Source organism: Rhinopithecus roxellana, chromosome 12 (assembly GCF_007565055.1).
Source record: "Rhinopithecus roxellana isolate Shanxi Qingling chromosome 12, ASM756505v1, whole genome shotgun sequence".
In the NCBI taxonomy this organism is placed as follows: Eukaryota; Metazoa; Chordata; class Mammalia; order Primates; family Cercopithecidae; genus Rhinopithecus; species Rhinopithecus roxellana.
In genome coordinates, this window is record NC_044560.1 from 32383744 (window position 1) to 32408796 (window position 25053).

At 41.3% G+C, this 25053-nt stretch overlaps 1 protein-coding gene across 5 annotated transcripts; it reads right to left on the minus strand.

Moving 5' to 3' along the window:
* Nucleotides 1-1200: 1200 nt before the first annotated feature.
* Nucleotides 1201-24180, minus strand: ZFP30 (ZFP30 zinc finger protein). 5 transcript variants are annotated; one of them, XM_030942947.1, is made up of 6 exons: nt 24063-24180; nt 23356-23523; nt 17792-17878; nt 14312-14438; nt 12972-13070; nt 1201-5079 (listed from the first exon to the last, which is right to left on the minus strand). In XM_030942947.1, the coding sequence occupies exons 3-6, from the start codon at nt 17798-17800 to the stop codon at nt 3755-3757; spliced, it is 1560 nt and encodes a 519-aa protein (XP_030798807.1). In that variant the 5' UTR covers nt 17801-17878; nt 23356-23523; nt 24063-24180; the 3' UTR covers nt 1201-3754. The 5 variants fall into 5 exon arrangements, with proteins under 5 accessions (XP_030798807.1, XP_030798808.1, XP_030798806.1 ...); XM_030942948.1 differs by lacking the exon at nt 24063-24180 and having other exon boundaries at nt 2373-5079; nt 12972-13067; nt 23356-23489; XM_030942946.1 differs by lacking the exons at nt 17792-17878; nt 23356-23523; nt 24063-24180 and having other exon boundaries at nt 2373-5079; nt 12972-13067; nt 14312-14456.
* Nucleotides 24181-25053: the final 873 nt, after the last annotated feature.

Below are 25053 nucleotides of genomic sequence, written 5' to 3' on the forward strand. Positions count from 1 at the left end.
CTCGATCTCCTGACCTCATGATCCGCCCGTCTCGGCCTCCCAGAGTGCTGGGATTACAGGCTTGAGCCACCGCGCCCGGCAGAGAAGGTAATTTTAAGGTGTTGGGTTATACTTTTACATACACAAAATTCATTCCATTCTTAATACACAGAAAGCTAAAAAAGAAAAGACAATCAGCATCAATTGGGATGATACTGGGCCAGAATCATACCTCTTTCACTATCATTACGATGTTCTGAAGGTAGAATGCCTAGAATCTAAATATATAATTAAAGCCAGAGGAATCTGGTCCAAGATATTCCACATAAATGATTTTCTATTCTATACTTAAACCATTGGATATAATTTGCCACAGAAATTAGAATTACTAGATTTCTCTTCATATGGGAAATGTCTAGATTTTAGTTTTGCCAGCCCTCCTCATCTAGTTCATATCATCAGTTTTAGGTTAGTCTTGTAGAATAGTATGTTGGAAAAATTTAGCAATTACCAATTCTTCAAATATTTTACTTGTAAAAAATTAGGTTCTCGGAGTCTCTATGAGACTACTCTGGCTCGGGAGAGTAGAATTTAAAAAAAAAAGTCAGATTCTAAATGTATTCTTTTAGAAAGTGTATCTTCTAACCGTCTTAATTTTTCCTTTGTTTGTTGGTCTACTCAGGCTTTCTTCAGCATGTGAAGTAAATTTTAGTATATTTTTTCCATAAAATAATTCTGGATTTTCAGTATTTTTAAATACATGTATGGTGTGTGTATAAATATTAATATACCTACACACTATACACACACACATTACATATCTATACTATAGCAACTTATAACTTTAAAAATCCATAGCTGTCACTTTTATGATTCATATAGCTGTAGCTGTGTAATCTTTCATATTTCTATTCTGTGATCAAGACTGCCAAGGTCTTGATTATATTGGTATCCTTTAAAGAAACACACAAAAACAACCAAGTCTACTTTTTTTTTTTTTTTTTTGAGACGGAGTCTCGCTCTGCCGCCCAGGCTGGAGTGCTGTGGCCAGATCTCAGCTCACTGCAAGCTCCGCCTCCCGGGTTTACGCCATTCTCCTGCCTCAGCCTCCCGAGTAGCTGGGACTACAGGCGCCCGCCACCTCGCCTGGCTAATTTTTTTGTATTTTTTAGTAGAGACGGGGTTTCACCGTGTTAGCCAGGATGGTCTCGATCTCCTGACCTCGTGATCCGCCCGTCTCGGCCTCCCAAAGTGCTGGGATTACAGGCTTGAGCCACCGCGCCCGGCCCCAAGTCTACTTTTTATTGTTTATACCAGTGCTGACAATAGAAATATGTGAGCTACAGATAAAAAATTTTCCTGTAACACATTTTATAAAAACAAAAAATAGTTATTCATTTTAATGTATTTTATTTGAACCAATATATCTAAAATATTATTTAAATATGTACTCAATATGAAAAACTGAGATACTTAACTTTTTAAAAACAACTAAGTCTTTAGAATCTTGTGTTTCACATTTAACACCATTTGAATTTGGACTAGCCACATTTCAGTGCTCAATAACTCAATTACAAGTGCTCAACAGGTTGCTAGTGACTACCATATATTAGACAGTACAGGTCTAGTCCATTATTTCCCACATTTAGCAGTAGTAATTGCTTTCTTTTACTCATTCTTTAAACAATGAAGTACTGGCTGGGCGCGGTGGCTCACGCCTGTAATCACAGCACTTTGGGAGGCTGAGGCAGGTAGATCACCTGAGGTCAGGAGTTGAGACCAGCTTGGCCAACATGGTGAAACCCCATGTTTACTAAAAATACAAAAATCAGCCTGGCATGGTGGCGGGCACCTGTAATCCCAGCTACTCAGAAGGCTGAGGGAGGAGAATGGCTTGAACCTGGGAGGCAGAGCTTGCAGTGAGCCGAGATTGTGATTGTAGCACTGCACGCCAGTCTGGGCAACAGAGAGAGACTCCGTCTCAAAAAAAAAAAAAAAAAAGAGGTACACACTATGGGTACTATAATATAGCGATAGAGAGGTGAACTAAATAAAATGTGGACCCACATTTTAACTTCCTGAATACATTATCATTATTATAGTGTAATTAATATTCCATTCCCAATGTGTAGCGCTTTGGCAACATCCACAAGTTTTAATATGTAGAATTTTTTTTTTTTTGAGATGGAGTTTTGCTCTTGTTGCCCAGGCTGGCGTGCAATGGCGTGATCTCGGCTCACTGCAACCTCTGTCTCCTGGGTTCAAGTGATTCTCCCATCTCAGTCTCACGAGTAGCTGGGATCACAGGCGCATGCCACCATCCTTGGCTAATTTTTGTATTTTTAGTGGAGATGAGGTTTCGCCATGATGGTCAGGCTGGTCTCGAACTCCTGACCTCGTGATCTGCCCACCTTGGCCTCCCAAAGTGCTGGGATTACAGGCATGAGCCACCACGCCCAGCCAGAATTTTTTTTTAATAATTCATTTTAAACTGGTTATAATTTCATGGATAATTTGATCTTTAAAAGAACATCATGGAAAATTTTAAAAACATAAAAGTAGAGAGAATAGCAAAAACAAATAAAAACCATGTATGCAAGACTTAGGTTACCATCATTTTGCCAAACTTGTTATTCATCCTCATTTTTCTATTGCATGAACAAAATGACATTCCAGATACATCATCTCATGTGTATAAACTTCAGAAATTATCTCTAACAAATAGACTTTTACATAACCACAATGCTATTATCACACCTAACAAAAAGTTTAATATTATCTAATATTGTCAATATTCCCATTCTCCCAATTATTATGTCTTCTTTTACATGTTTGTTCAACTCATGATCTAAGTAAAAACCACTCTTTCATTGCATTTGATTGATGTTGTCTCAAGTCTGTCAATACCTAAGAGTTCCACCTTATTTCTTAAAATGCCATTTTATTGGTTGGGAAACCAGGTGATTCCTCTTGTAGAATTACCCTTATTTTATATTTAATTGCTCCTTTTCATGTCATGTAATTTACTTTTCCATTCCTTGAATTTTCTATAAACTGGGAGTTAGATCTTGAGGCTTAAATTCAGGTTCAATATTTTTGGCAAGATGTGTTTATCTTACTGTATCACATTAGGAGGCACATTTTTACTGTCTTGCTTTCTGTGAAGTTAAGATGATCAGTGAGTTCAGATGTTGTCAGTCTCATCTATTCACTGTAAAGTTCACAACCTTTCACTGAATAGTCTCAACCTCTACAGAGAATCGTGCCTAAATCCATTATTTCATTATGTGTTACACAATAGTTTTTCTAATACAATTTTCTATTATTCTTTCTGCATTCATTAGCCTGGAATTTTCTAATAAAGAACTTTTACCTCATTAACTTCTGGTTGCCTTGAAATACAGTTTACACAGGAAATGTAGACTAAATGACTTTCCTTTCATTTGCACATTTTCAGAATGAGGTGGTTCCCTGGCAACCTCCGTGTGTATACTACACAGATGGAAGAATATGGAGATAATAGGTAAGATCAAAAGCTTTTCCACATTCAGTACTTTAATAAAGTTCCTTTCTAGGATGAATTTCCTATAACATGGTTTCAAAGATGATGAAAGGCTTCCATATGTTCGTCAACATATTCTTTCCTTTAAATAAAACTTCCTATGCTTAGTTCTGAGCATGAAGCAAAAGGGATTCCCACATTCAAAAACTTTTCCTCTAGAATGTACTTCCTATGCGCAACATAAAATTCACAATGGAAGAGTTCTAATAACTATTAAGTTACATTATGAATTCGCTGATGGTAAGTAAGATGTGAATGTTGTCTAAATGCCTTTTTACATTCCTTACATTTGTAAGGTTTCTCACCAGAATGAATTCTCTGATGTTGAATCAGTGATGAATGAAGTCTAAAGGCCTTTCCACATTCCTTACAGTCATAGGGCTTTTCACCAGTATGAATACTTTGATGTTGAGTAAGTTGTGAAAGCAGTCTAAAAGTCTTCTCACATTCCTTACACTTATAGGGTTTCTCACCAAAATGAATACTCTGATGTTGAGTAAGCTGTGAGAACAGTCTAAATGCCTTCCCACATTCCTTACATTCATAAGGTTTCTCTCCAATGTGAATACCCTGATGTGAAATAAGTTCTGAGTAACGACGAAAGAACTTCTGACATTCCTTACATTCATAGGGCTTCTCACCGGTATGTATTCTCTGATGGAGAGTTAGATGATAGCCACGACTAAAAGTCTTCCCACATTCCTTACAATCGTAAGGCTTCTCACCAGTGTGAATTCTCTGATGCAGAGTAAGCTGTTGCCGCACTCTAAAGGCCTTTCCACACTCCTTACATTCATAGGGTTTTTCTCCAGTATGAAGTTTGTGATGTATTCGAAGGCCTGTACTACACAGAAAGGCCTGACCACATTCCTTACACTCATAGCACTTCTCAGCAATGTTAAGTCTCTGATGTCGAGTAAGGTGTGCATACTGCCTAAAGGCCTTCCCACATTCCTTACATTCATAGGGCTTCTCACCTGTGTGAATCCTTTGATGGAGATTAAGTTGTCCTCTAACTCTAAAGGCTTTCCCACATTCTTTACATTCATATGGCTTCTCACCAATATGAATTCTCTGATGTACTCGAAGGTCTGAGCCACATGTGAAGATCTTTCCACATTTTTTACATTCATAGAGTTTGTCAGAAGTATGAATTCTCTGATGTCGACTGAGGTGGGCACACTGTCTAAAGGCTTTTCCACATTCTTTACATTCATAGGGTTTCTCACCAGTATGAATTCTTTGATGGAAAGTAAGTTGTTGTCGTACTCTAAAAGCCTTCCCACATTCCCCACATTCATAGGGTTTCTCTCTGTTACGACTCTTCTGATACAGAGGAAGAGATGTGAGTTTTCTGTAGCTAGGCGTTTTTTCAGAGGTGGTTTTTGTCACTTGCCTGAAACACACTTCATGAGGACTTTCTTGTCCTTCAAGTCCACAGCTTTTAATTCTTTCCATTACCTTCCACTGAGATAAGTTCATTTCATAAATATCCTTTTCTTGAAATAACTTTTTAGTGTCATATCTGGATTCCAAATCTGAAAGAAAACAAGACCAAAACATATTTCCCTGTTCTACACAAAATAAACAAAAAACTTTATGATAGAAATCAATGACACACACAAAAGAGAAAGTCCAATTGAAATAAATGGGCTCAAAATCTCTAAAATAGGTAACTTTAAAAAAGCTAAAAGCATATATGAAAATGATGAGTTAAGACCAGATTATTTCGGTGCAGATCAAAGTTTGAGACTCCCCACTTAAATTTTTTAATTTCTCTTTTCAATTAGAATAAAGAGCAAATACTTTATCAGGAGTAACATGGACTCTGTTAACTACAAGGTACCAACTCAAGCCACTGATCCCTTTGTTGTCCATGTCCCTATCACACTTGCCTCCTTTCTGTTCCTAGACTGTGTCGCAATCTTTCTTTTTTGAGACGGAGTCTCTGTCGCTCAGGTTGGAGTGCAGCAGCACGATGTCGGCTCACTGTAACCTCTGCCTCCCGGGTTCAAGCAGTTGTCCTGCCTCAGCCTCCCTAGTAGCTGGAATTACAGGAGTGTGCCACCACGCTTGGCTAACTTTTATATTTTTAGTAGAGACGGGGTTTCACCATGCTGGCCAGGCTGGTCTCGAACTCCTGACCTCAAGTGACCCGCCTGCCTCGGTCTCCCAAAGCGCTGGGATAACAGGCATGAGCCACCGCATCCGGCCCAATCTTTCCACTTCTTGGAGCTTTTCACTGGCTATTAAATCTCCCAGGAATCCTGACTTGGGTTTGCATAGTTGGGTTTCTTTCATCCATCAGGTTTCATTTTAAAAATCTGAAAAACGATCCCTGCTAACTTCATGTAATATATATCCTTTGTTTTCTATCCCAGTCCCTTCTTCTTTTCTTCTTTTTTTGTTTTTTTTGAGACGGAGTCTCGCTCTGTAGCCCAGGCTGGAGTGCGGTGGCGCGATCTCGGCTCACTGCAATCTCCGCCTCCCAGGTTCACACCATTCTCCTGCCTCAGTCTCCCGAGTAGCTGGGACTACAGGTGCCTGCCACCATGCCCGGCTAATGTTTTGTATTTTAGTATAGATGGGGTTTCACTGTGTTAGCCAGGATGGTCTCAATCTCCTGACCTCATGATCCACCTGCCTTGGCCTCCCAAAGTGCTGGGATTACAGGCATGAGCCACCGTGCCCGGCCTCTTTTTTTTTTTTTTTTTTTTTTAAAGACAGAGTTTCGCTCTTGTTGCCCAGGCTGGAGTGCAATGGCACAATCTCGGCTCACTGCAACCTCCGCCTTCTGAGTTCAAATGATTCTCCTGCCTCAGCCTCCCAAGTAGGTAGGATTACAGGCGCGTGCCACCACTGTATTTTAGTAGAGACAGGGTTTCACCATCTTGGCAAGGCTGGTCTTGAACTCCTGACCTCGTGATCTGCCTGCCTCAGCCTCCCAAAGTGCCAGGATTATAGGCGTCAGCCACCGTGCCCAGCCTACTTCTTTCCTTTTTTCTTTTCGAGACAGTCTCACTGTGTCGCCCAAGCTGAAATGCAGTGGGGCATGATCTCGGTTCAGTGCAATCTCTGCCCCAGAGTTCAAGCAATTCTCGTGTCTCAGCCTCCCAAGTAACTGGGATTACAAGCACCTGCCACCACACCTGGCTAATTTTTGTATTTTTAGTAGAGACTGAGTTTCACAATTTGCCAGGCTGATCTCGAACTCCTGTCCTCAAGTGATCTGCCAGCCTCAGCCTCCCAAAGTGCTGGGATTACAGGTATGAGCCACCATGCCTGGCTACTTATTTCTTAACATTTTTCTCAATTGTGTTGTTATTCATTAATTTCCCCACTTATTATCTTTATTTTCTTTTTTTTTTTTTTTTTTTGAGGCGGAGTCTCGCTCTGTCGCCCAGACTGGAGTGCAGTGGCCTGATCTCAGCTCACTGCAAGCTCTGCCTCCTGGGTTTACGCCGTTCTCCTGCCTCAGCCTCCCGAATAGCTGGGACTACAGGCGCCCGCCACCTCGCCCGGCTAGTTTTTGTATTTTTAGTAGAGACGGGGTTTCACCGTGTTAGCCAGGATGGTCTCGATCTCCTGACCTCGTGATCCGCCCGTCTCGGCCTCCCAAAGTGCTGGGATTACAGGCTTGAGCCACCGCGCCCGGCCTATCTTTATTTTCTTACCTTAAACTTCCCCAAGGGCAGAAACAATTTTTCACTCACCAGTGAATAACAAATCCACAGTACATATTAACTGTGAATTAAATTATCATAATTAGTCAGCAATTATGGCATATGATATCCTGCCTCCAATCTTAAACCTTACTACACTGATTAAACATTCTTTTTATCACTTCCTACAGAGATGGGAAACAAGGACATCTAAGCTATCTCAGTGTATATAAATGGAAAACAGTGATTTCTTTACACTTGATCATCTTCCAATTTGCCTCTTCATATATACTTGCAGATATCTCCACTGCAGTTCAACTCCTACTTTGCATAGTCATAAGTGAGCTTTGCCCCCATTCACGACCAAGGTAATGAGAGGCTCTAAATATTTATCTTCACTTGAGTTTACATAACTTGCACATCTATGTTACAGGTTCCCCATATCTTACCAGAAGTCCCCATAATGCCATCTGGGTACTTCCTAGAGAATATTTCAGTGATTTTCCAGGTGTAACAACAGGTTTATGCTATGGTAAAAGGCTAGTAAAATTCTGAGCAAAGAGATGTTTTTTGCAAATGTGCACGTTCTCAAAATCTTTGCAATAGGAATTCAATACTCTTTAAAAAGGAAAAGGTATTTTAAATAATGTTGCTTCAGGGTTAGGGTTAGGGTTAGGGTTAGAGTTAGGGTTAAAGCAACATTATTTGCAGTCTACCCAAACTGGAAAGAATCCAAGTATTCATCAATGGAAGAACAGCTAATAAATGATGGCATATTAATACATCACAATACTATACAGCAATGAGAATTAACAATCTACAACTACACGCAAGATTAGCAAGAGCTAATCTCACAAACATAATGGTGAGTAAACAAAACTAGACATAGAACAATATATACTGTACAATTCCATTTTTATAAAGTTTAAAAATGATAATTAATAATCTATGGTAGTGTCAGGACAGTGGTTAGCCTTGGTGGGGAGGAATGACTGAAAGAAGTCAGGAGGGGCTTCTGGTATCCTAGTAAAGTTCTATTTCTGAATCTGTGTACTAATTAGATGGGTGTGGTCACTGTGCCAATTCACTAATTATCTGTATATTTTTGTGTGCATTTATATTTCAGTAAGTTTACTTTTAAAAAGTATACACTAAAAAGATACTAAAAGGCAACAATAATTTAAATACAGTGGGTAAAATGTGACCAAGGACAGGTAAATGAATGGAACAGAAAATACTGTTATATAATCTGTGTTTCTCTCACTCTCTCTGTCTCTCTCTTTCTCTGTCTCCCCACCCAAAAAAAGCAATACGACACTACGGCAATTGTCTAGAATTTTGGGGATAAAGTCCACTTATGGCCTCAATAAGACAAGATATGAGTGATATTAATAAAAGCATCATAATTAGCTAAATAATGGTAGTAAATAAGTAGTTATGAAGGTAATACAAAGGTTAAGAAATAAGATGCTCATTTCAAAGGATTTACCTGCAAATTAAAAATAAAACCAGTAATCTAAAAGGAAAGCAGTCAAAAATCAAATTAAAGGCTAAAACATTCATAAGAAAGTGAGAAAGTGTTACTGTTCACATTAAAGTCCACACAAACTGGGGACCATGGCTCGCGCCTGTAATCCCCAACTACTTGGGGAGGCTGCAGTTGGGAGATCACTTGGGGTTGAAGGATTATTTGAGGCCAGGAGGTCAAGACCAGCCTGGCCAACGTAATGAGACCCCAATCTCAAAAAATTAAAAAAAAGAAATTTAAGCCCATACAAATTGGCATAAGAAACAATAAACAATGGAAACAGTAATGGAATACAGGAAGTGAGGAGACAATGCACAAAGTAAATATAAGCATAAACAAATTAGGACAAAATGTCTGTATTCACTAATAACCAAATTAGAACAGGTTGTAAAATTTGTTCTGTAAAATTTGAAGGTTTTCATAAAAAAAAAAATAGTGCCAATGTTGATAAAGTGAACTTGAAATTGTCATATATGGCTCCCTACTTAAGTGACAAGCCAGATCAAGATGTTGGCATTTTGAACATTCTCAATTAGAAGGGTATTCTATAACATACACAGGTGAGCTGTATGTCACCAAAGAGTCAGCCATGTTCGTTCCCAAATTTGCCTATTCCAGTTCTTATTGCTGCAAGTAACTAAAATTATTAATGTTTAAAGACAATTATTTCTATGAAAACTAAGTTGGATGTTTTGGAAGTATTGGCTATACATGCACATTGCATTTTTGTCAACGTAGGCATGGGTGAGAAACATAATAAAAGACAGAAAACATAAAAATTCAAGGATTCTGCCCTCAGATTGCTTCACAAGTATCTTTACATTCCTGTTCTACTTCAAAGAAGTTGAAACTGGAAAGAATAGCCTATGTTTCATATGTACTTTGATCAAGACAGAATGGGCTAGACCTACACTGAAACAAAATGCTGGGGCAAACATCAAAATATTGGCCTATGAGAGACAATTTTAATGTTCTACCTCCTAAAACATGTATGTAAAATATTTTAATGTTAATATTAATATTATTTATTAATTATATATGTAATTTATATCAATTAATATATTAATGTTAATAAAATTAATAAGCCAAATACTAGTTTGGATTCCACTGAATCAAAGAGTTTATTCTAGTAAACACTACTAATGTGAAAAAATACTAGTCTATCTTAGATCAAAATGAAAGAAGTATTTCCATTTGCGGGTCATCAGCTTTAAATAAAAAGAAAATTGGGGCAGGGCGTGGTGGCTCACTGTAATACCAGCATTTTGGCAGGCCAAGGCAAAAAGATTGCATGAACCCAGGAGTTTGAGACTGGTCTGGGCAACATGGTTTCCCATCTGAAAAAAAATTAAATAAAGTAAAATAAAATAATAAAATAAAATAGGGAGCAAATTATCTTGTCATATAATTATCCCTGGAGGTATGCTGTTTCCTGAGGTACAATGTCTCCCCCATCCCTTTTTTTCTGACTGATACAAGATTATACAGGACACAGAATATTTATGACCAAGACAGTTCTAATTATATTAACATCAGAGATCTGAAAATGTTAAAACTCTATCACCACGAAATTGTACTTCTGAAAATTAACACTGATCTAATACTGCATAATCCCCATACTGAATTCCAGTGAAATACTGAATAAGCCTCAGTTTCAGATGATAATCTTACTGCCATTTCACCAAGGAACCAGAAACTGAAAGAAAAATATGTATTCTTCTCTTCACCACATTCTCCAATCAATCTATGTCTGAATTCTTACCATATATGTGGTTTTCCTTCATCAATCGGTTCCACTCCTTCCCATCTACTGAGGGTCACTGCTTACAAAACTACCCTCTCTCTCTACTTCATCAATATTCCTCTCTTTGAAATCATTCTCATAGCCTATAAACATGTTAAATATATTCACATCATAATTTCACATCGTAAAATATATTCCCTGTACTCTGTGTGTCTGCTTCCCTTTATGACAAAATTCATCCAAAGAATAGTTTAACCTTATTTTCACCATTGCCTCACCACCATTTTCTTTTTCTCTCTCAATAAATAACTCTAAAGCAAACAAACAAATGAAAAACCTTTATAACAGAGCATTTCTAACATATCAAAAAGTAGACAGAACAGCATAATAATCTCCATGTATCCAGCACCAACCATTAACCCATGCCCAATCTTGGTCTATGCACCCCCCAATCTACTTCCTTCCTATTATTTGAAGCAAGTCTTAGATATTACATTGTTTCATGTGTACAAAGTATGCATCTCAAAAAGCACTTTTATACAAAACCACAATACCATTAATCAAACCTTAAAAATGAGTTATTAAATATCATCAAAAATCAGTGTCCACACTTCCATCTGGCTGATAAAATTTTTTTTTTTTTTTTTTTTTGAGACGGAGTCTCGCTCTGTCGCCTAAGCTGGAGTGCAGTGGCCGGATCTCAGCTCACTGCAAGCTCCGCCTCCTGGGTTTACGCCATTCTCCTGCCTCAGCCTCCGGAGTAGCTGGGACTACAGGCGCCGGCCACCTTGCCTGGCTAGTGTTTTGTATTTTTTAGTAGAGACGGGGTTTCACCGTGTTCGCCAGGATGGTCTCAATCTCCTGACCTCGTGATCCACCCATCTTGGCCTCCCAAAGTGCTGGGATTACAGGCTTGAGCCACTGCGCCCGGCCCTGGCTGATAAAATTTTAAACCTAAAAAGAATAACTCATCCAAACAAAGTTCACAGAATATAATTGTTACATGTCTTTTACATCTCTTTTAATGTACAGACTTTCCTATCATTTTTTTTTTTCTTTTTTTTTTTTTTGAGACGGAGTCTAGCTCTGTCGCCCAGGCTGGAGTGCAGTGGCGCCATCTCGGCTCACTGCAAGCTCCGCCTCCCGGGTTTACACCATTCTCCTGCCTCAGCCTCCCGAGTAGCTGGGACTACAGGCGCCCGCCATCTCGCCCGGCTAGTTTTTTGTATTTTTTTTTTTTAGTAGAGACGGGGTTTCACCGTGTAGACCAGGATGGTCTCGATCTCCTGACCTCGTGATCCACCCGTCTCGGCCTCCCAAAGTACTGGGATTACAGGCTTGAGCCACCGCGCCGGGCCAGATTTTCCTATCATTTTTTGATTTCTCTTGTAATTTATTTGTTGAAGAACCTGTTTTTGGTCCTGTAGTTTCCCATATTCTGAATTTTGCTCACTACATTCCCAAGGTGTAGAACATAGTCCTCTATCTTCTTCCCATAAGTTGGGAATTGCCTTTAGAAGCTTGACAAGACTTAGGACCTTTTGTTGGCAAAGTTACCTCATAGGTGATACTGTGCTCTTTCATTAGGAGAAACAACGTCTGATTGTCTCTATTTCTTTGATGCTATCAGCACTGATGTTCAATATCTAAATCCAGCAGTTCTTATGGGCTCCAAAATGGTAATATTCTAATTCTATCATTTCCTCTTCATTTATTCACTGAATACTTTCATTAAGAGAAACATACCTCCACCCACTACCTATTCATACAATTGTTATAAGAAAGGCAGGATAAATGCTTCTTTTCCTTTAAATTTATGCTTTTTAAATGTTAGTTTCCTAGTAACTTCCAATGATGAATAATTTGCTGTTAGCATCATTAAGAATTTATAAAATGAAGTGTATTTTATGCATTGCAATACATTGCAGTCATTATAGTAATGACATTCAAACAGTCCCATCTTTGGACAACTGGAGCCTCTTCAAATTGGATCCTCTTCCCTGACCACCCCATCTAAAATTACTCCATTCACTCATTATGATTCTCCATATCCTTACCTTACTCACTTTTCTTCATAATACCTAATTACTTCAGGATATTTTAGTAATCCATTTACTGATTTACTTGTTTACTGCCTGACTCCCCACTACAATTTAAACTCCATGAACAGAGGGCAATGAAAAAATGTATATATAAAAGTCAAAATATAAAAGATGAGCTAGAAAGGGATTAGATCCAAAATACAGGTAAAATGGAATCACGAGGGAAGAAAGCTTTCTCCTATAAGAAAAGGGAGAGAAACAAGACAGAAAAGAAATAAGTGATAAGTGAAAGTATGGATGAAATTTCTTTGGTGGCTCATGCTGAGAAGATCTAAATTTTCTTCCCAAGATTCAGGTCTCTTCTTCACAATTGATATCTAAGGGGTGTGTCTCCTCCTCAACCAGCAGGTCTGGCCATGCCGTAATAGCTGACCTTTGCCTGATCAGCACTTACCTAGAGTCCATCTTCTTTTCTCATCCCTCACAACCATCCAGGGCTCTTTCCCTTGTTCCAATAGGGTGATCACATCTGGCTTAGAAATGGAACATCCTGCTTAAAAATAAATAATAGAATATAATAAAGAATTTATTTAAGACTTCAAAACAAAGATGACTATCAGGACTGAAAAACATTCATAGCACAGAGTTACTTTAGGATCACAAGGAAAAACAAGAACAGAGAAGTAGGGACCTGGTCTTATATTTAATTTAAACTTACACAGGCTCTGTCTCGAGAGAAAAGAATAGTTGAAAGCAATGGTTTCAAATCCTGCCTCTCTTTCCCATGTCAGTAGAGCAACTAATTCAATCTCTCTGCACTGCAGTTTTCTCAGATGTGAAAAGCGGATAACAGTAATGTATATACATAGCATTGCTGTGAGATTTGATTTAATGTAAGTGTTTAGATGAATACCTGGTACATGTTAACCATTATATATGTTCATGAGGTACTACATTTGCTATTTTTTGATATTAATTTGTTAATAGAAAAATAAGTTTCTTGCCAGGATATGCATATAATATTAAATGCAAATTCATGTATTTTAAACTTAAGCACAAAGTAGTTAAAATATGTCTGTTGTAGGAAACTGAATACTGTCCACTTGAGTTTTAACAAACTCTCGATTCAACCTAGCATCACATACACTATAAAAGCTGTTTTAATAGCTATGTAGAGCCAGACACCTCTGTCTTCCTATTTTCACTGTAAATGAGTTACAAATAACATGGACCATCCATAGCAGTATGAAATCCAATTTCTTTGACAATGGTTTTGCCATGAGTGTCTAAGAATTTATATCCAGCTGTCATTAAACACCGGTAATAACAGAAAAGTCAAAGAAAAATGTAAAGGTCAATGAATAGGGAAAGATGAAGGTGCTTAATAGTGGTAGCTACTGTCAAACCACAAAGCAGACAGCTAGTTTTTAGAAAGACAGTCCAGACGCGGTGGCTCACGCCTGTAATCCCAGCACTTTGGGAGGCTGAGGCGGGCAGATCACGAGGTCAAGAGATCAAGACCATCCTGGCCAACATGGTGAAACCCCGTCCCTACTTAAAATACAAAAATTAGCTGGGTGTGGTGGCACGTGCCTGTAGTCCTAGCTACTTGGGAAGTTGAGGCAGGAGAATTGCTGGAACCCAGAAGACAGAGGTTGCAGTGAGCCAAGATTGCGCCACTGCACTCCAGCCTGGTAACCAAGCGAGACTCTTAGAAAAAAAAAAAAAAAAGACAGCCCAGAAATTCAGTCCTGTGAATTTCTAAATTATTTGACACAGATATGCTATGCTTACCCAGTGACACCAAGTTGCTATAGTTCTCTAATATCACATCTCTGTACAAATTCCTCTGATATGAGTTTAGGCATTCCCACTCTTCCTGAGAAAAGTCTACAGCCACATCTCTGAACATCACCAAATCCTGAAATGATAAACGCATGTATTATTTGTAAGATAAATGAAAACATTTTGAAGATGGAAGAAGGTGTCTGGATGTAGTGGCTCAATGACTGTAATTCCAGCTTTGGGAGCCTGAAGCAGGAGGATTGCTTGAGGCCAGGAGTTCGAGATCAGCCTAGACAACATACTAAGACCTTGTCTCTTAAAAGAAAAGGCTGGGCACGGTGGCTCAAACCTGTAATCCCAGCACTCTGTGATCATGAGGTCAGTAGATCAAGACCATCCTGGCTAACACGGTGAAACCCCGTCTCTACTAAAAATACAAAAAATTAGCCGGGCGTGGTGGTGGCCACCTGTAGTCCCAGCTACTCGGGAGGCTGAGGCAGGAGAATGGCGTGAACCTGGGAGATGGAGCTTGCAGTGAGCCAAGATCGTGCCACTGCACTCCAGCCTGGGTGACAGAGCAACAGAGCAAGACTCCGTCTCCAAAAAAAAAAAGTGGAAGAAGGATTTGATGGGTTTTGATGATATATGTTCACTTCATACATCAAATGAATAGACTGGTGCTGGAAGCCTGTGATGTGGGAAGGTGGCAATAAAGACGTGTGACTGAAGCAGAATATATGTTCTTGAAGATTTCTATAAACAAGACCAGGGTTTGGCAACATTTTCTGTAAAGGGTCAATATTTTAGGCTTTGTATACCACATATGGTCTCTGTTTCACATTCTTCTTTTTTTTTGGAACGATTATTTCAAAATTTAATTAGCTTGCAGGCTGTTCCAAAACAAGCTATAGCTTGTGGGCCAAATTTGCAGTGTATCTAGTTTGCCCACCACTGCTATGGCCAAAACTTCCTATGTACTATGGAATAGAAGATAATTTTATTTATTTCCAGACATATTCAGGTAATTATCAGAATTTCTCAATTAACTGAAATAGGTTCATAGGAACAGTACTTGCAAAGGACCTAAAAAGTTCTCAATAAATGGGATTTATTCTATCTTCTTTTCCTTTAAAGATTAAAAAAAAAAAATTATTGATGGGATTCTCCCCAAAAAATGAACTGTAAAGGCCGGGCGCGGTGGCTCAAGCCTGTAATCCCAGCACTTTGGGAGGCCGAGACGGGCAGATCACGAGGTCAGGAGATCGAGACCATCCTGGCTAACACGGTGAAACCCCATCTCTACTAAAAATACAAAAAACTAGCCGGGCGAGGTGGCGGGCGCCGGTAGTCCCAGCTACTCGGGAGGCTGAGCCAGGAGAATGGCGTAAACCCAGGAGGTGGAGCTTGCAGTGAGCTGAGATCCGGCCACTGCACTCCAGCCTGGGCGACAGAGTGAGACTCCGTCTCAACAACAACAAAAAAAAAATGAACTGTAAAATCTCTATTTTTAAAAAGTATATTTTGCATAAAACTTAAAAATTTCTTCCAGATATAACTTTATCATAATGTATCATTAGCATTTTTATCATAACAGATTCTTTAACATTTATAGTTTACTACATGATACGGTAGTTCCCCCTTACTTGTGGTTTTGCTTTCCTCAATTTCAGTTACCCACGGTCAGCCATGGTCCAAAAATATTAAATGGAAAAATTCCAGAAATAAACAATTCATAAGTTTTCAACTCCATGCCATTCTCAGTAACATGATGAAATCTCACACTAACCACTCCACCCACCTCAGATGTGATATGCTTTGTCCAGCACAGCAACATTGTATTTACTACCTATCAGATCAAAACAACATCATATATATAGGGTTCCATACTATCTGAGGTTTTCGGCATCCACTGGGGGTCCTGGAATGTATCCTCCTTGGGTAAGGACGGACCCGCTGTACACCATCTGATGGATATGTTACACTTAATAGTGACCATATTTAGATATAGCTATACTTTTAAACATATTAAATTATATTTAGAATTTATATTACAAAAAATCTCTAAAGCTGCTGCAATGTCCAATACTCTAGTTTAGCAATATGTGGCTATCGAGCACTTGAATGGGACTAGTCCAAATCCACATGTGCTGTAAATGTCAAATATATACCAGATACCAGATAGTGAAGACTTTAGAAGGAAAATAACAAGGTAAAACATATTGATGATTTATACGTATTTTTTATTTTATCTTGGTTTTGAGGCAGGGTCTCACTCTGTCACCTAGGTTGGAATGGCGTGGCACAATCACAGCCCATTTATTGATTACAGCTCACTGCAGCCTCGAACTCCTCGGTTCAAGCAATTCTCCTACCTCAGCTTCCCAAATTGCTAAGACCATAGACATATGCCACCACGTCTGGCTAATTTTTCTTTGGTGGTGGTGGTTGTTTTTTAGAGATGGGATCTCATTAAGTTGCTCAGGCTTATCTCAAACTCCCGGGCTCAAGCAGTCCTCCTGTCTCAGCCTTCCAATTCCAAAGTGCTGAGATTACAAGCATGAACTACCACTGTCGGGGCCTGACCATGACTTTTATATTGAATACACTTGGAAATAATATTTTGGTCATATTGGGTTAAATAAAAGACATTAAAATCAATTGCATGTGTTTCTTTTTCCTTTTTTTTAATGTGACTACTATTTAAACTATTTACTAAAATATGTGGCCTTGCATACATTCTATACTTTCAAAATTTGACTACTAGAAAATGTTAAATTACATATGTAGCTTGAATTACAATTATTTTAGACAGTGCTATTTTAATCCGGAGAATTTCAGATAAAATGCCCACTTTTAGGAACTTCATTTCTGCCCCATCTCTGCTCTAGATAGATAAGGAGCACACAGGAGATGCTGAATGATTTGGTCAATGCACACATGGATACTGATACAATCTGGCTATGTCCCCACCCAAATCTCATCTTGAATTGTAGCTCCCATAATTCCCGTGTGTTGTGGGAGAGACCCAGTGTGAGATAATTGAATCACGGGGGCCACTCCCCCTATACTGTTTTCGTGGCAGTAAGTCTCACAGGATCTAATGATTTTATAAGGGGTTTCCCTTTACTCTTGGCATTCATTCACTCTTTGCCTGTCACCATGTAAGACATGCCTTTCGTCTTCCGCCATGACTGTGAGGCCTCCGCAGCTATGTGGAACTGTGAGTCCATTAAACCTCTTTTTCTTTATAAATTACCCAGTCGCAGGAATGTCTTTATCAGCAGTGTGAAAACTGACTACTAAAGATACGCATGGAGAAGATAGGGGCACTTAGGAATCTGGCTGGCTCCATCCCTTGCTGGAATGGGGAAGACTGGGGAGCAGCTGTTGAATGGGGCTCTGTTAGAAAGTTGCAGAATAACAAATGAGAATGTTCACATAACCTGAAAAAAATGACAGAATTCCAAGTAGAGAGAAATTCCAACTTACATGAGCCATGATTTTAGAATTGCAAGAACCGGGTCAATTTTCCTCAAGGTTCATTTACTTCAGAATCAGGGTCCACAGATGCCAGAGCTGGAGAAAGAATGCATAAAATCATGAGAACAGAATTGCCTCAGAGTTTCCAAATTTTAAAAACCGATACTACTACTCCATTCCTATATGCAACTCCCACCCCCAACATACAGACAAGTTTTGATAGGTAAGAGGTAGTTTAGACAAAGATGTCCTCCCCCAAACCACAGTGAAATCAGCTCAGCTGCACAAGGAATTGCAGAGCAGAGACTCTGCAGCATCAAAGCATATGTCTAGACACTTCAGCAGGAGGGCTGCCAGTTGGTCCCCAGCTCCGACCCCAGTGCAGGCTGGTTTGGACCACAGAATGGGTTGTGCAGACCTGTCCTGAACAGATCCTCCTCCCTCCATCCCCACTTCCCCAGCTGAAAAGGGGTTACACCATCTAAACCAAAACTCTCCTTCTTGGCCTTAGGAATCTGGCTGGCCTCCCCAAATACGAAGACAGAAAATAGCATAGACAAGAATTTCCCAAACTTTGCTCAAATTGGAATCACCTGGATATCTTTTAACTATACTGTTGCCTGGCTCCCACCTTTAAACACACTGATTTAATTAGTGTGACGTGGGATTTAGGATTTTTTTTTTTAACTACCTCTTCCTCCCATGGGTGTTTATAATGGGCAGCAAAGTTTGGTAGTCAAACTTGAGTATGCATCAGAATCACCCAGAGGGCTTGTTAAAACACAACTTGCTAGGTCTCACTCCTAGAGTTTGGTATTCAGTAGGTTTGGGATTGGACTTGAGAATTTGCATTTCTAAAAAGTTTCCAGGTGATGCTGATGCTGCTGGTCCAGATGCCACACTTTGAGTACCACAGGTATAAAACACCTGAAGAAAGGCTATATAGCAGCCTTGATTATGGCAAAACCGCAGGTGCACATTGGGATCCCTTCCCCAAGGCTTAACTCAGCGCTTTCTGCTCCTTATTTTCCTATTCAGGATCAATATTGCCTGCATGATCTCAATTACCAAGCAATCTTTCTTGGTACTCAGACTTAAAGAAGTAAATTTATGAAATCTGAGCATGGATAATGTTCTAGAAGGTAGAAACAGGCTGGGTGCAGTGGCTCATGCATGTAGTCCCAGCACTTTGGGAGGCCCAGATGGGAGGATTGCTTGATGCCAGGAATTGAAAACCAGCCTGGACAACATAGTAAGATTCTGTCTCTGACAAAAAAATTTTTTTTTAATTAGCTGGGTGTGTTGGCACCTGTCTGTATCCCTAGCTACTTGGGAGGCTGAGGCAAGAGAACTGCTTGAGCCCAGGAGTTCAGGGCTGCAGTGAGCTATGATCTTTCCACTGCACTCCAGCCTGGGTGACAGAGTAAGACCCTGTCTCTTAAAAAAAAAAAAAAAAAAAAGAACAAAATAGGAAAAGGAAAAAGAAATAACCTATCAGCTTATCAGTTAAAATATACTAGTAACTAGAGAGCATATTGAAGGAACTGTATTGGCAGATTTGAAAAAGTTATGACACCTCATAATTACTAAGCTGTTGGGAAATGGATACTCAATGATATGATATAGAAAGAATAAAGTAATTTGAGGATAGAAAGTGTTTAAAATGGGACCAAAAAAGCTGGAAAGAACCAAAATATCCTTCAGCAATGTTAAATAAATTACCATGCATTCACACAATGGAAAATTAAAACAGCCGAGTGCAGTGGCTCATGCCTGTAATCCCAGCACTCTGGGAGGTCAAGGCAGGTGACCGCTTAATAAGTCCAGGAGTTCAAGACCAGCCTGGCCAACATGGCAAAACTCCATCTCTACAAAAAATTAGCCGGGCATGGTGGTGCAAACCTGTGGTCCCAGCTCGCTGGGAGGCTAAGGTGAGAGGATGGCCTGAGCCCAGGATGTCAAGGCTATAATGAACCCTGTTCATGCCACTGAACTCCAGCCTGGGCAGCAGAGCGATACCCTGTTTTGTTTTGTTTTGTTAAAAAAAAAAAAAAAAGAAAAGAAAAATAAACACCCATTAAAAATGAAGATAAAATTCATATTTGATGTCATGGGAAGGCAGCCACTACATATTGTTGGGGGAAGAAGACAGAATGAGATAAAATCACCAGCTGGGTAAGGTGGCTCACACCTGTAATCCAGCACTTTGGGAAGTTGAGGCGGGTGAATTGTCTGAGGTCAGGAGTTTGAGACCAGCTTGGTCAACATAGTGAAACCTTGTCTCTACTAAAAATACAAAAATTAGCCGGACATGGTGGCGGGTGCCCATAATCCCAGCTATTTGGAAGGCTGAGGCAGGAGAATCGCTTGAACCCAGGAGGCGGAGGTTGCAGTGGGCCAAGATCGCACCATTGCACTCCAGCCTGGGCAATAAGAGCGAAACTCCACCTCAAAAAATAATAATAATAAAAATAAATAAATAAATAAATAAAACCACACACAAAACCACACAGGCTTGTAGAAATATTTTGGGAAAATATGCTTTAAAACATTAATAATAGCCGGGCGCGGTGGCTCAAGCCTGTAATCCCAGCACTTTGGGAGGCTGAGACGGGTGGATCACGAGGTCAGGAGATCGAGACCATCCTGGCTAACACGGTGAAACCCCGTCTCTACTAAAAATACAAAAAATGGGCCGGGCGCGGTGGCTCAAGCCTGTAATCCCAGCACTTTGGGAGGCCGAGACGGGCGGATCACGAGGTCAGGAGATCGAGACCATCCTGGCTAACATGGTGAAACCCCGTCTCTACTAAAAAAATACAAAAAACTAGCCGGGCGAGGTGGCGGGCGCCTGTAGTCCCAGCTACTCGGGAGGCTGAGGCAGGAGAATGGCGTAAACCCGGGAGGCGGAGCTTGCAGTGAGCTGAGATCCGGCCACTGCACTCCAGCCCGGGCGACAGAGCAAGACTCCGTCTCAAAAAAAAAAAAAAAAAAAAAAAAAAAAAAAAAAAAAAAAAATACAAAAAATGAGCCGGACGAGGTGGCGGGCGCCTGTAGTCCCAGCTACTCCGGAGGCTGAGGCAGGAGAATGGCGTAAACCCGGGAGGCGGAGCTTGCAGTGAGCTGAGATCCGGCCACTGCACTCCAGCCTGGGCGACAGAGCAAAACTCCGTCTCAAAAAAAAAAAAAAAAAAAAAAAAAAATTAATAATGATTATTTCTGGACATTGGAACCATTGATCATTTTAATTTTCTTTATAGGTTCCACAGTTACTAATATTTCACAACCTTGTATTAATTCTATCATCAGAAATATTTTAAAAAGCTATTCCAAAAAATTTTAAATGACTGGGAAGATAGGCTACCTTAAAGTCATTAAGAAAGTTGGGGCCAGGCGCGGTGGCTCAAGCCTGTAATCCCAGCACTTTGGGAGGCCGAGACGGGTGGATCACGAGGTCAAGAGATCAAGACCAGCCTGACCAACACGGTGAAACCTCGTCTCTACTAAATACAAAAAATTAGCCGGGCATGGTGGCAGGCACCTGTAATCCCAGCTACTTCGGAGTCTGAGGCAGGAGAATCGCTTGAACCCGAGAGGCAGAGGTTGCAGTGAACTGAGATTTCAGCATTGCACTCCAACCTGGGCAACAAAAGCGAAAACTGTCTCAGAAAAAGAAAAGAAAAGAAAAGAAAATTGTGATTAAACAGGCCCTGCATAAATGGTGACAACAAGGAAATCAGTGTGACTGAAAAAATAATTTCTACCAGTTCTTAAGTATTGTATCTCGGCCGGGCGCGGTGGCTCAAGCCTGTAATCCCAGCACTTTGGGAGGCCGAGACGGGCGGATCACAAGGTCAGGAAATCGAGACCATCCTGGCTAACGCGGTGAAACCTCGTCTCTACTAAAAATACAAAAAAAACTAGCCCGGCGACGTGGCGGGAGCCTGTAGTCCCAGCTACTCAGGAGGCTGAGGCAGGAGAATGGCGTAAATCCGGGAGGCGGAGCTTGCAGTGAGCTGAGATCCGGCCACTGCACTCCAGCCTGGGCGACAGAGCGAGACTCTGCCTCACAAAAAAAAAAAAAAAAGTATTGTATCTCATCAAGACCCTGAAATAGTTCTGTGAAGGATTACAATCCTGGTTCATGTCATTTCCAAAGTGATTAAGAGCCAGTAAGAATGGCAGACAAGAACAAATTCTCATTTCACAGCAGCTACTTAATAACTTGCATTTACCCCTCCTCAGCTCCAATAAATAACTATCATTAAATACCTAGCGATTTAATATTTAAATATTACATTGTTGCAAAATAACTTAAAAATATTGTAGTATTCAAGATTCATATGTAACAACAATTTCTTGGCGATTCTTATTTACAACAATACTTCTCAATATTACATTATACTTTTTTCTTACGAGTAAATATAAACACAATTCTTATTATTGCATAACATTCCATCACATGGATGGAGTGTGATTTAACCATTTCCATATTGCTAGATATTAATTTTATAAAAGAACATCCCAAAAGTCATTCCCAATTATGTCATTTCTAGACAGTGAGAATCAATGTTGTTGGAGCTTATATAACTCCGATAATACCATGCCATGACAGACTTCCTCGCTCCCCTGCAAAAATTAACCATTTACAAATACATATAACAATTCTGGATATAATCTTAAAATATCTTTGTTGCCCTGAAAGCTCATAAACAGAGTCCAAGGACTTATGTTACCAATCCCTGTTTTGGTCCACGGGAGGGTCTGGCTCATTTTCCTGCTTGCAAGCATCCATCATAATTACTTTCACATTTGCATTGCTCTTGGGAATACACAAAGCTGACAGGGAATGACTGAGCATCATCATTTTAATACTAGTGGCTAGGATGAATTAAGGACTCACTATGTGCCAGGCACTCTCCCAAGAGCTTCACAAATATTAATCCATGTCATCTTCAAAACAACACCGTGAAGTATACACTATTACAATTATGAGGAAACTGAAGCACAGATTGCTTAAACTCGTTTAGCTTTAAGTGGCAGTCATGATTCAAATCCACTTAATCTAGGCTCGAAATACTTAATCACTACACTACACTACACCTCTCTCAGTCGATCCAAAGATATACCCAAAATAAACTCAGGCTGCCAAACCTCAAATCACATCTGGCTGGTACCAAAAACTTCTACTCATGAATTTCCTGGAAAAAAAGACATTATCTTTCTACCCCGGAATCATTAAAACATATCTAAACCCTAGAAAACTCCTTAACAAAAACAAAGTATGAACATTAATCTCAAGCAAGGGTATTTCCGTATCATCAAAATCCTTAGAAAAACAGCGCTCGCAGAGTAACTGAACATACAGCTCACAGTTAACTAACCATGTGTCTAACTATAGAACAGCATGAAGTAGGCACTAAAAAAGGGAAATCTATTAATTAGGTCCCCTGTCGTTAACTAGGTAGGGAAATCCTAAGGCCCAAATCAATAAATAGATCATTCTCAAGCAGGATTTTAAACGGAAGAAGTCGAATGCATTTCACAGAAACAAAGCAGCAGCACGAACTCACACGGAACCGGCTTTTAGAAGAGCAGCAGCGATTCGTTTCTCCTTCTCAGGCGCCTCCTTTGGAAACTGGCAGGGCTGGGGAAGCAGCCACAGTTCAGGACACCCCAGGCTTTTCTTGACTCGATTGGAACCCCCCTTCCAGGCTTCCCTGGCCCCAGCTAACCGCCACCTGCATGCACAAATGGAAACGACAGGGCAGAGGATCCGCAGTCACCCGCGTCTGGGTTCCAAGTTCCGGGTACGCTGTAGTTCCATACCCAGTTGCCCACGCCCCGGGACCACCCACTGTGTCTTTTCGGAACTGTTCAGGTGTCCTCCCAGACCCCAGACACCCGCCCCAAATCTAGGTCCCAGCGTTTTGCAGGGGACCTTCATCCTGGGGCGTTCACCTCTGACTTCCCTCTTGGACCTTTTCGCTACGGCCGAGCCTAAGTGGCTGAAGAACGGAAGAGGATGCGCAGGGCCTCGGTCTCCAATTGCACCATAGGCCGCACGCACGAACCGGGCCCGGCACAATTACTGCCGTCCGGGCCTCCAGGCCTCAGGGCTGCAGAAGCTCAGTCCCGGGAAAAAACGCACAGCGGCCTGAGGCTCCATAGGAACCTTTTCTCCACCTCCGGTCCTGCCTGCAAAACCACCCACCCCGCGCTCTTTTCTCTCAGAAAAGCAGCGGCCACAGCGGCGCCCGGCTCCCAGTTCCGGCCTCACCAGACTCTGAGGATCGTCCAGCCCTGGAGTCAGCAGCGCCAGAATACAGGAGAGCGCCTGTCTCGCTCGCGAATGCGCAAGCGCGCGGGGGGCGGAGGCAAGTCCCGCAGCTGCTCCGGACCGGGAGGGGCGCGTGGGGCCGGGTCTCGGCAGGGATAGTGCGGCGGCGGAGGCGCACCCAGAGGGGCCGTAATGTCCCTTGCCACAGGCCTCTACCTCTAATGGCGGCCCCGTGACTGACCAGTGCCATTAAAGATAATCCGGGCCTGCTCCCCTGTGGATACTACGGTCCAAAATTTTAAAAAACCAGTATTCCGGCTTTTTATGTTTCATTTGGTTCTCAGCTCGGCTCCAGGCGGCGGCTGCGAGCCCCGCCCCCAGCGAGGCCTCACTGGATCTGGAAATCGGCCTCCGCCCGGAGTGCGCAAGCGCGCGGGGCGAACCTGGCGGCTCTTCAGGGAGCAAGGGAGACGTGTGGGGCCGCACCTGCCGAGGGATGGGGAGATTTGGATGTGGATGGAGGTTGGCTACAGGATCCCTATGGGGATGGAGTGTCCAAACTTAGGCCTGTAGCCGTGACCCTGGCGGTGAGCTGGATGGAGGAAACCCCGGTGTGGCGAGCGTGGACCAAGGCGCGGCGCGTGCTCCCTGTGGTGTTTGCTGAGTGACGGCCGCCGCACCCCCGCGTACCTGGACCCAGTTTCCGTGCACAGGGGCTGATGAGTGCGCGTGTGCGGTTCTCCAGCGGGGGATTGGGATGGTGCCGCAGAGAAAGCTGCGCGGTGGTGCCTGACTCGGACGCTGGCTGTAAGGGTCTTTGAGATCTGCGCGGTTTGTGTCTTCCTTTGTGACATACCTGAGATCGGATCTGTGACTGTGGCTCAGCCTCGTCCCGTGTTATTTCCAGAATGCTTTTGCTAGGGCAGCGCTTCTGGTTCTGGTTTTCCATGGATACGGTTTGTGGGTCTCTATGAAACTGAGTGTTGGGATT